Below are 11,751 nucleotides of genomic sequence, written 5' to 3'. Positions count from 1 at the left end.
GATTATTATATATATATATATATATATATATATATATATATATATATATATATATATGATATATGTATGTGTGTGTGTGTGTGTGTGTATGGTATCTAAATGCTGGGACAAGTTGATTTCACACAAGAGACACTTTAGGATTTTGTAGTTCTGTCTGTATACGGAGGTGTTAAGTGTTTGATAGAAATAAAATTATAGCTACAATTTATTAATTACCATATTCTCAATCTCAATTCTCAATCTTAAGCTGCTTGCATCATTCCTTATCTCATTTAATTTCCCTAATATTCTCATGCAGTTATCCTTATTTTTCTGACTGGGGAAACTAAGGCACAGAGATGGTTAAATAACTTGTCCAAAGATGTATATCCAGTAAATGGCAGAAGCAAGATTCCACATGAGTTAGTCTGATTCCCTTATTCAATGTGCTGATGTTACCTTCTTCTTTAAATGATGTGGTGGCAATATATTTCTAGCAAGTTAGTATAACAAAGCCTTGGAAAACTTAAATTACAAGTCCTGTAATAGTTCGTACCTTAGCATAAGAAGACTGTACTGAAGAAGGGATCAGTAAGATTCTATTGGAAAGTGATGATCCACTTTGTAGCTTTCTTTTTTGTTCTACTCTGCATTAGGCCTTCATTTATTTATTTACTTATTTATCCTCCCCTTTTCTGGTTCCAATTCTGGTTCTGATTATAGAACACATTCCCATTTCCCTGAGTTTTAACAATTACTTTCTGGCCCTTATGTCAAGCTCTGATCTCAAATTAGGGAACAGATTGAACTCAGCAAGTGGCTTTCATGTTCTCTTTCACCCCTTAAATGGCAGTACCAAGTACCAGGTGCTATGCGGAAAGGGACAGGGAAAGACAAGGAGCAAGTAAGGAGAGATTTTTTTTTTTTAAGCCAAGAAAGACTTGTGTTTTTCCTAAGAAGCCAAATGAATGTTGACTTACCTCTAGTTCTGCCAAAATGAGAGTGGAGATTCAACTCGTTCTTTAGGGAAAGAGTAAGGAAAAAGCAAATGGATGGCTATTCTTTACCACAGTAAGGATTATAATACAGCCACCTCACATTAAATGATGCTTCATTGTTTCCAAAGGGCTTTCACAAATATTTCTCCTACATCTCATTTAGTTCTTCCAGCAGCCTATGAGATGGAATTATTCCTATTTTACTGTGGCTCAGGAATTATTCCTATTTTACTGTGCCCAAATGCATAAAATTAGTAATTGGTGTACCCTAAGACCTGTGTCTTTAATTTCTTATGAGTGGGTTTGTGTTTTTTGTTTTTTTTTTTTTCAGCTATGCCCTTTACCCCCCTTGAAGATGAAAATTAGTTGAGTGTGAAATTTTAATGTTTTTCTCATCACTTTATCTGGAAACAAACATTGAGAATTGTGGCTGAAATTTCTTTACTGAACCTAAAGAACCTGGCTACTCTTCCTGAATAGATCTGAAGCTGGGTAAAATTACATGTTTGCTTTATCTGTGAAGTGGGTTTTTCATGTGACTGGAAGATACGATCTTCCACCTGGCTTTGAAATTATGTGGTAGAAAAACTGTAAGAGTTACTTTGGGCTTCTCTTTCATTTCTCGTTGCGTTGAAGGTAAATGAGGTATCTTTCACAACAGTCAATGGTATGATTTGGAAATAACCCTAATCATCCTTCATTTTAATCTCTTCTGCTTTAAGTGTTTTTTATTTTTTTTTAATGTGTGATGTGAGTTTAGTAAATATGGGGTGCTTAGGAAAACAAGCTATTTTGGACTTTGTTATCTGTGTTCCTTGCTCTCACTTGCTGAGTAACAAAATTGTGTTTTCTAAAAATATGTGCCAGATTCTTTCCTTAGATATTTACATTTTCCTTTCTCTTTGCTGAGGGACATATGCACATCTTTTGACTTATATCATGCATGTAGAGAGAATTTTCTGAGGTATCTTTTCACAAGCATTTGAACACACGAAATGAAGAAAGTTGAAGAAAAGCCAGCTACAAGGAAAGCCAAATGACTAATTTCTGGAACAAGGATTGTATTTTGTGGAACATAAAAATCTATCTTCTGCCCAAGGTTACTTCAAAAATTTTATATTTAAGAAGGAGAGATTTAAATTATAATTTAGCTCAAGACCATACAAATATAACTAGTGACCTTACCCCAACCTAAGCCCTTAATTGTGGTATTTAATAATAAACTTCTACTATGCTTAATTTCCTCAGTTAGAGGTGAGAGTCATGTACAAAATGGACAGAATCTTAGCTCTCATGAGACTTGTTGTCTTTTAAGGCCATGCTCTCATACATTCATCTCAAGTTCTTCTGTAGATTTATTGTGCAATTTAAGAAAATAAGCAACATTATAGTAATGCTGAAGGTCTCATGGTTTCTATTCTGCAACCTCTCCTAAAGTCCTGAGGATTTTTCCTTCCCTTCTTCTATAAGAACACATTTCATCATAGCAACAGAACTCAGTGGCTAGGAGATAGGAGGACCACCCCCCCCGCCCTTTTGCCCCCCACCCGCCATGGAGCCCTTTCTATAGGACTCCCAGATCCTTCCTGCCCTTTGGAGCTTTGCAGCTCTGATTTCTAAGCCCTCTTTGGAACATCTAGAGCAAGGATGCCCTATAATTTAGGAGACACTGTTTACCAATCCTGAGAAACATGAAAACAATTTTGTTGAAAGTCAGCCATTACTGGCTCAAGTATTAGAATTATTCTTTCCATTTTAAACCTGAAAAACATCTATCTGCTATTAGCCAAATGTGGCTCTCTGTCAGGACCCAGTCCAGAATTAAGTCCTTAGATCTGCTCAGTGTTAATCATTTTGGAAAAAATATCTAGCTTTTATAGTGACTGGTGTCAGTGAATCTGTCTGTTTATTCCTTCTAATACAATGCTGGGCTTTCTTTTGTAAGACAATGATCTTGAAATATCACTAGATTTATAGTTATACAACACTAATATGAAAGAGTGATTCATGTATCTTTTTACAATGGCATTTATGAAGCATCCTCTCTTGTGAAGCCTTTTTAGCTTACAGCATGCTAGATAGATTATTGGTAAGCAATATAAATGAAATTAAGAAACAGAGATAGAAAATTTTTCTAGAACTGGTGGAATATCCCACATGTGAATCTAGGGTTTCCAATTTCAGATCCTTCAGAAGAACTGAATTTATTTTCTTCCTTCTTAAAAGATATATCTTGAGCATTGTCTGATGCAGGGAAAGTTTGTAAAGAAGACAGAACGTACCTCCCCCCCTTCTTAATACTGTGCTTCATCTTAACACTGTCATAAAAACACTGAATTCACTACAGGGAATTGAAAACAAACTCTCAATGACAAGAATGTTGGGATTTTTGCAGCCTATTAAGTCCAAAAATATTCATGTGAGGATTTATTTTAGATTTTGTTATCATGTTTTGATATATCACTATTTCCTATTCTGTAAAAATGTTGCATTTGATAATTTGTATTAAGAATACCTCTTGGGACAGGAAATACCAATTTTTATTTGCAGAGTATAAATAGAATGTAGACAGATGCTCAGATCAAGCATCATTCATTATGAGGAAATCATAGAAAATATCATTGTTCCTTTTATCCCACTTTACAGAGTTCCCCATCTTGTATGTTGTATGGCAAAGGTAAGATTTAACTTGTCACACTTCTCTTTATTTCTGTTTCAACATGAAATCATTATTTCAAGTCTAATTAGAGGTTTTTAATGCATTTTTAAATTTAATCCAGACCCTAAACTTGGAATTGGCCTTCATTTTTCAGAGAACAGAATTTGTCATTATAAAATTAGACAGTTGAGACATAGAAAATAGATCATCAAAAAAAAAAGGAAAAAGAAAATAGATCATCACTTGATGATCTAACACTATGAACCATATTTGCATGCATGTAAACAATTGTCAATAATTTTTTAGAGCTTCTCAAAAATTTCCTCCTTTCCATTTTATAAATGAGAAAAATAAGGCTCATTATTTAATGGCTCAGGGTTACATACAAAAGGAATTCAAATCCAGGTCAATGTAGTATCAAAATCTGCTTTTCTATACCATTATGTATAAATTTGCAAATATAGGATCTATTTATATTTGAACAAGATATTGAATTTAAAGTCATTTAGAGTTATTGAACTGAGACAATATAACAGAATAACTAAGAATAATGATTGGATGGGTGGGTGGAGGGCAAGAGGAAGTGGCAGTCTATCATATAACTTATATTGTCTGGTATCATAGCAGGAAGTAATAAGTAATATATAAAATTGATCAAGATACAATGGCATACCCACATGGAAATAGCTAAAGAAGTAAAAACAAACTCTTGAGAGTATTGATGCTAAAGGAATGGGTTTGGGGTTAAGAAGGGGGTAAGGTTGACAACTGTTGACTTTCATTATAAGATTTAAGATGTTGGTACCTTAGCCTTTTCTTTATTACTTGACAGGATTTGAGAAGAGTTCACAAAAAAGTGTTTGATTTAGAACATGTCTCTCACAGTTATCTATAGATAACCTATCAAGAAGTCTTAAAATTATGTACAATGAAAGAAAACTGGGATGTTTTCTCAGTCTGTTTCCACTGTTACTAGTAATATAAAATTGCAGTGTAAGAACTTTAATTGAGAAATTAATATGTTCAAGGCATTGATCTAGATTCTGTAGGAGATAAAAAGGTAGATGCAGTTTGGTCCCAGGCCTCCATCATGTTATAGTTTAGTTGAGGGTGCTAGAGATTTAGAAGAAAATCTAGATGGGGAGAGATAAGAGCTCACATGTTGTCTGTGTCTACTCCATACTGTGACAAATACTTTACCTACCTGATTTTTGATGGGAAACATGTACCATAGAAAAGATAAAATATAAGTAGCTATAGAAGTTCAAAATAGAAATATAGGAAATGGTGTTTGCTTGTTAGGGTCAAGAAATGCTTCCTAAAGCAGAGCATTTAGGAAGGGCCTTAAAAGTAGAAAGGGAGGAGAAGGGAATTGGGGGAAATCAGAAGGGGAGGTGAACCACAATGGACTCTGAAAAACAATCTGAGGGTTTTGAAGGGGCAGGGGGTGGGAGGTCGGGGTACCAGGTGGTGGGTATTATAGAGGGCACAGATCGCATGGAGCACTGGGTGTGGTGCAAAAATAATGAATACTGTTATGCTGAAAAAAAAAAAGTAGAAAAGGATTTCTATGGGCAGAGATGGAATGGGAGAGGTATTGACATATGTGTTAATTGAGACTCCTATTTAGAACTTTTTTTTCTTTTTTTGATTCCTTTTGTATATAAGCATTTAGCTAAATCCATGTAAACTAGTTCTAAATCTAAAATGAATTTTTAACATTTTTTTTTGCTCAGCTGAAAATCTTTTATTAAATGTAAGCACTGTTATTATGGTTCCTTTTTATTAGAACTACTTTCAACTTGACTCACACAACAGAATCACAATTAAGATTTGAGTATAATCATTCAATCAAGTGTGAGAAAAGCTCAAGGTGGATTTGGATCACATGAATTTTGTGGCTATTTTTGATTTTTAAAATTGTTCATTATGTTCTCCACATGGTCAGGAATCTTTTTAAAGTTTCCCCTCTTTAATATAACTTATTGGTTTAGTTTCCTTGGGATTACATTTGGTTGCATGCCAATGACTGAGGCCCAGTGGTGTTATATTTTATTTTAAAACTTCATCATTTTGAAACCATGACATTTTCACCATCTTGCCTCTGAAAAAGAGCTTTGTGTTTTGACTCAAAGTCAGAGGCATCTCTGACTGTAGAAAGAGCTTTGATTCTTTACTTTTTAGAGATCACATCAAAAATGTAGGACTAACAATAAACAAATATCAGAAGTTCAAAATAGACATAGAACTTTCTGTATTGAAGTGTTTTGTCTTGTTCACTGGGCAGTGTGCGCTAAAGGTAAAGATTGTCACCTTGAAGGATTCATTTGAAAATGTCCTTGAACAAGTGATCACTTTCTATTTAGAAAAGTTTACAAAAGTCCTTGTTTTATAACATCCTTTACTTTGTCATGTTGGACTTTAATGAATGACTTCCTGCCAGAAGTTCCAGACCCTTATATTACAATTTAAAGTGTATTTTATATTTCTTTGAGAGCAGAGGAAGGAAAATACCTTTTGTTTTAGGGATTCTAAATGTGATCTTACAATTTACCATGAAGAGAATGTTGCATCCCGCAATTTGGAGCTATTTAAATTACATATTTTAAGAATTAATTTATTCATTAATTTACATTTAAGAATTTAGAAAATTATATGTTAGATTTTATGTTAGATTGGTCCCTTATTAGCAACTGTAGTCTTTAAGTCTTGAATCCTGAACTCTCGATATTTAATGTTCTCCAGCAAGTGTAGTCTTTAAGTCTTGAATCCTGAACTCTCGATATTTAATGTTCTCCACAGTCTGAATTTAATGACTTCAAAATTACAAAAATATTTTGTTTAGTGTTAAAAAAATAGAGAAGATAAAGAATTAAACAAAATATATGAATGTTTTACAGGTGAGAGATAGCTTCTGTGCCCATTTGGACTATTTCTTACTGCCTTTTTTTCTAGTATATAAGGATAATTTTTTTAAATTTATTTTTTATTTATTTTCAGCATAACAGTATTCATTATTTTTGCACCACACCTAGTGCTCCATGAAATCCGTGCCCTCTATAATACCCACCACCTGGTACCCCAACCTCCCACCCACCGCCCCTTCAGAACCCTCAGATTGTTTTTCAGAGTCCATAGTCTCTCATGGTTTACTTCCCCTTCCAATTTCCCTCCACTCCCTTCTCCTCTCTAACTCCCCAAGTCCTCCATGCTATTTGTTATGCTCCACAAATAAGTGAAATCATATGATAATTGACTCTCTCTGCTTGACTTATTTCACTCAGCATAATCTCTTCCAGTCCCATCTATGTAGATACAAAAGTTGGGTATTCATCCTTTCTGATTGAGGCATAATACTCCATAGTGTATATGGACCACATCTTTCTTATCCATTCATCCATTGAAGGGCATCTTGGTTCTTTCCACAGTTTGACGGTCGTGGCTATTGCTGCTGCTATAAACACTGGGGTACAGATGGCCCTTCTTTTCACGACATCTGTATCTTTGGGGTAAATACCCAGGAGTGCAATGGCAGGGTCATAGGGAAGTTCTATTTTTTAATTTCTTGAGGAATCTCCACACTTTTCTCCAAAGAGGCTGCACGAACTTGCATTCTCCACATCCCCTCCAACACATGTTGTTTCCTGTCTTGCTAATTTTGGCCATTCTAACTGGTGTAAGGTGATATCTCAATGTGGTTTTAATTTGAATCTCAATAAATCCATTTATCTCTATCCCTGTATCCATTTTCCTTACATTTTCTTGAGATCTTAAGCATTAAATATTCTTTAAAAACAGACTTTAATGGCCTGAATGCCTCTTTTATGTTGTTTTTTTGGTGACTTTCATACTTCTATACTGTTCTCAAACCAAAATAATTACTAAAAAATTGTGGAATTTTGGTTATTAGAAACTATAGCTATTAGTCAAAACTACTTCTACATGAATTTATGAGCTCCTGACTAAGACAAAAAAGATAAACAAGTTGGGCTTCTGTTTATTAGCCTCTTTAGCAAGTCATTTGTTTTTTAGTTTATGTAATGGTATTTGTCATGATCTGAAGCACTAGAACATGAGACTATTGGTAAATCCATTTCCCTTAGTCCCAATAGCCTATATTTTTGACTGCTTTGATATGAGGGGTATTCAAGACTGGTAGGAGCATGTGTTGAAGTTGCATCTTGAAAGCTTAGTAGATGTGTGACTTTGGGCAAATTATTCCTTTTCAGTGCACCTTCATTTCAAAGGTAAAGACTAAATGAGATGATAAAGTACATAGCCCAGAGCCAGCCTATAGGCAGTATTGAATATTTATTTTTTGTCATTGTCATTATAAGGCCTTTGATTATTGAGCAGAACAAAGGCAGTTAGCCTTAGCAGAAGTTGAAATCAGTGGACTGTCTTTGTACTTATGCACATTAGCTGGCCATTGGGGGAAAAACCAAATAACCCATTTTAATTCCTGTTGAGAAGCTTAGTCTCAACTGTTAACTTCAGTGAGGCAACTGCATGCATGCATTTGAGAAGTTCACTATGTCTGCAGTGCTTGACATGCTTGATAGTCACTGAAATGCATGCTGGTATCCCAAAGAATAGGATTGTGGCTTCCTTCTCATTATTCAGTAGCTAGTTTCTGTATAAATGTCAATGTTCCTTTAATACATTATTATGGATGATAATAGTAGTGGCTTCCATTTACTGAGTGCTGACTATTTAACAGCTAAGAGCTGTTCATGCATTATGTCATTTAGTCTTCATGGCTGTTTTGTGAGACTGTTATTATCACCCCTATTTTTTTTTTTATTAACCTATAATGTATTAGTTGTTTCAGGGGTACTGGTCTGTGATTCATCAGTCTTACACAGTTCACAACACTCACCATAGCACGTACCCTCCCCAGTGTCCATAACCCAGCCACACCCAATTCCTCTCCCACCCCCAAACAACTCTCAGTTTGTTTCCTGAGATTAAGAATCTCATACGGTTTGTTTCCCTCCCCAGTCCCATCTTGTTTCATTTTTCCCTCCTTTTCCCCCACGGCCCTCTGTCCTGCCTCTCAAATTCCTCATACCAGATATAATTTTATAGATGAGAAAACCAAGATTTAGAGAGACTCTGTTTCCTAATAATGATTTGAATGCTGGTTTGCAGGACTCTAGAATCTAAGTTTATAGATTTATTTAAAGCTGTATGGCCTTTGTTTCAAAATTATCATGTAGGCTTAGTCATTTGTTCAGCCTTCCTTTGTTGAGGGCCTGCTAGGCACTGTTCTAGGTACTGGGTGATAGCTCTTCTAAAGCGTACCTTCTATTATATTAAGTTACTTCTGTCCACATCCCTCCTAGAATGAGTGTCCTTATACGATAGTGACTGTGCCATATTCTTTGAGTTTTAGGGTTGTAACTAAAATTTATTCAAGGCTAAGAATAATATCTGGGCTTATGAAATAATTATTTCTACAAAAATATTAGAAGCTTAGGCATGCTCCACTCTATTTATCAGGCTATCTTTTTATTTTAGCACTGGATTTTTAGCTCTTTGAGACTCCTCAGAGTTAAAGATGTTCTTAGTGATTATTTTAAGAAACATTTAAAGGTTTATTATTATTAGTGATAAAACTACTTTTTGAGGTCTTGGTTTCTTTGACATCTTTAATGTTCTATAGATGTGTGGAACAGCACACACACACACACACACACACACACACACACACAAATTCTTCTTTAGAGCACACCAAAAATACATGAGAAAAATATAGTACAACAGGTTTAATTATATCATAGAAAAAAAAAGTATTCTGATAGAATTGAAAAATAAATGATGTAGCAGGAAAGTCCAACTGTGAGGGGAAACACGATGTCTATTTTCCTGTATTATCAAGAATATTAAATCCTTTTCTGTGAATGAATCATAATTTTAGAGAAGATGATATGAAGTATTTGTGTTGAATGTCACTTTTTAGCCATATGAAGATGAAAATAAATTTTAAACGACCTTGGGTGGAGGCTAACATATATCTTCACCTAGATCAGTAAATACTGTGAAGTGTATGATATTTTAGTAGAGTAATTGCCTTATTTTTTACATTGGAAATACAATTAAACCATTTTGGTCCCATAAGGAGCAAATGGTTGGTAATGTTTCTCATTTTTTTTTTAAGTCCTTTTTCTAAGAGGGAGGATCATTGGTGAATCAGCTGGCTATTTGTGTTAGATTTTGACATTGCTTCTCCTTGGGACCCTAATGCTGGGCTCTCTGATAACCAGTGCAAACTCCATGAATATCTTTCATTTCTCTAGAAGGAGGTGTGGATTTGCAAGGCTACCAGCTGGATATGCAAATACTACCTGACGGCTCAAAGAGTGATGTGGACTTTTCAGAGATTCTTAATGCAATACAAGAAAGTAAGTTTCCCTCAAATTTTAATTTGACCATGAAAGGAGAAACTATTCTAGTACTTGGGAGGGATGATAAAACTAGAAGCCTTAGATGCCAAGTTTAAAGAAAATGAAGGAGATACTGTGTAAAATAATTTTGAGTCCAGAAGAGATGGTTAGTGAAATGCAGGTTTAGTTTGTGAAACTAAGCCACACAGTATTGGGGCCTTTGAAGAGGCCTGATGGTAGAACTGGAGTTCCATATTTAGTATACTATAATACATCGTGAATCACTAGGTACTATAATATTTAGATTCATTAATTAATCATAATCAAATACATTTTCAAGAATACTATTATTAGAATACTATTCCTTTGCTCAGATGTATGAGTAGTTAGAAGTAAATGGTGATGTAGTGGTATCATGAATTTATTCTCCAAAAGTGTGTATTTCAAGTCACTGATGATAGGCTATAACTTGAGAAGTGACCTCTCTCTTCTAAGCATTTTGATTAATGTTAACTCTTCTTACATTACTTTGTTTTATAGATTTTACTAAGAATTTGATCTTAATACATTTACTCAAGTTGTAGATTTAGCATTGAGGATGGATGATGTGGTATCATAGACTAAGTCATTAAAATTTGTGTTTCATTATCAGAGCCCTAATACTAGATAATGATACTCTTTTAAGATCAAATAGTATTCTACAGTGTTGTGCTTGAAGGGATTAGATCTGAAGAGCACTCCAGGAAGAACCACTATAATTTTTTGCTACTTTTTTGTGACATTGCATTTCTATACTAAATTTTTAATGAGAAATTTAAAGTATTTTCATGGCAGTTATCCCCTTTTGTCATCATACTACCCTCCCAACCTTCTGAGATAATTAATACTTCCACTTTATAGGTAGAACTGAGGGTGGAAGAAGTTATGTGCCAGGCTAGTATGATCAAGAATGGAGACCAGCTAGAATGGAGGGTCTCCTACCCTTTATCTAATTCCTTTCTGAATGTGCTCAGTATGGGCTTGAAACACATCAAGCGGAAGGATCCTAAAATTGAAGATGAGGCTGGTTCTAAGAGAAATATTTTTAATGAGAAAGACAAAAGGACCAGCTATTTGTTCTGCTTGGGCAATCCCTTAATATAAGGTTAATGAATAAAAGAGAAAAAAATTTCCCCAGGAGATTAAAAATCCAATTAATAGACATGGGGGAGAAAATAATTTTTTCATGGAAAGTTATAAAATTCTGTAATTACTTCATCTGATTTGAAAGATGATAGATTATAGAGTGCCGAAAGGATTTTTTTAAATTTTTAATAAGTGATAAAGTTGACTTCTATGCAAGTGCAGATGAACCTAAGGCTTTTTTAGGGCTGCATGAACTTATATCAAAATGACTTAAATGGTTATGAGAGTATTTTTAAATAATTTTTTATTTTTTAATTAACATATAATGTATTATTAGCCGCAGGGGTTACAGGTCTGTGAATCACTAGGTTTACACACTTCACAGCACATTAAGAGACTATTTTTTTAAAGTAATTTTTATTAGCATATCTTACTAAAGGCAGAGTTGTATATGGTATTGTTTAGAACAGTGAGCTCTTTGTGATCTAATAGAAGCATATAAGTTTGAGTAGTTAATATTTAAGTTTAAAATTAAGAAAAGGGAAATATTCTTTCATGGTTTGTCTCCCACTCTGATATCCCCGCATTCATTTTTCCCTTCCTC

At 34.3% G+C, this 11,751-nt stretch overlaps 1 protein-coding gene across 6 annotated transcripts in view; it reads left to right on the top strand.

Annotated features, from left to right (window-relative positions):
* The window catches only part of ANO4 (anoctamin 4), a 457,591-nt gene that overhangs the window by 222,067 nt on the left and 223,773 nt on the right, over positions 1 to 11,751 (top strand). For 5 of the 6 annotated variants that reach the window (XM_059402257.1, XM_059402256.1, XM_059402259.1 and 2 more), the window contains one exon: positions 9,936 to 10,040. The exons of the other annotated variant lie outside the window; for it this stretch is intronic. In XM_059402257.1, the coding sequence (XP_059258240.1) occupies positions 9,936 to 10,040 (105 nt within the window). The remainder of the gene's footprint in view (positions 1 to 9,935; positions 10,041 to 11,751) is intronic. 6 annotated transcript variants of the gene reach the window in all.

The sequence above is a fragment of the Mustela nigripes genome, chromosome 6 (assembly GCF_022355385.1).
Source record: "Mustela nigripes isolate SB6536 chromosome 6, MUSNIG.SB6536, whole genome shotgun sequence".
In the NCBI taxonomy this organism is placed as follows: domain Eukaryota; kingdom Metazoa; phylum Chordata; class Mammalia; order Carnivora; family Mustelidae; genus Mustela; species Mustela nigripes.
The sequence above is the reverse complement of the archived record's forward strand: the minus strand, read 5'-3'. Positions and strand labels throughout refer to the sequence as shown.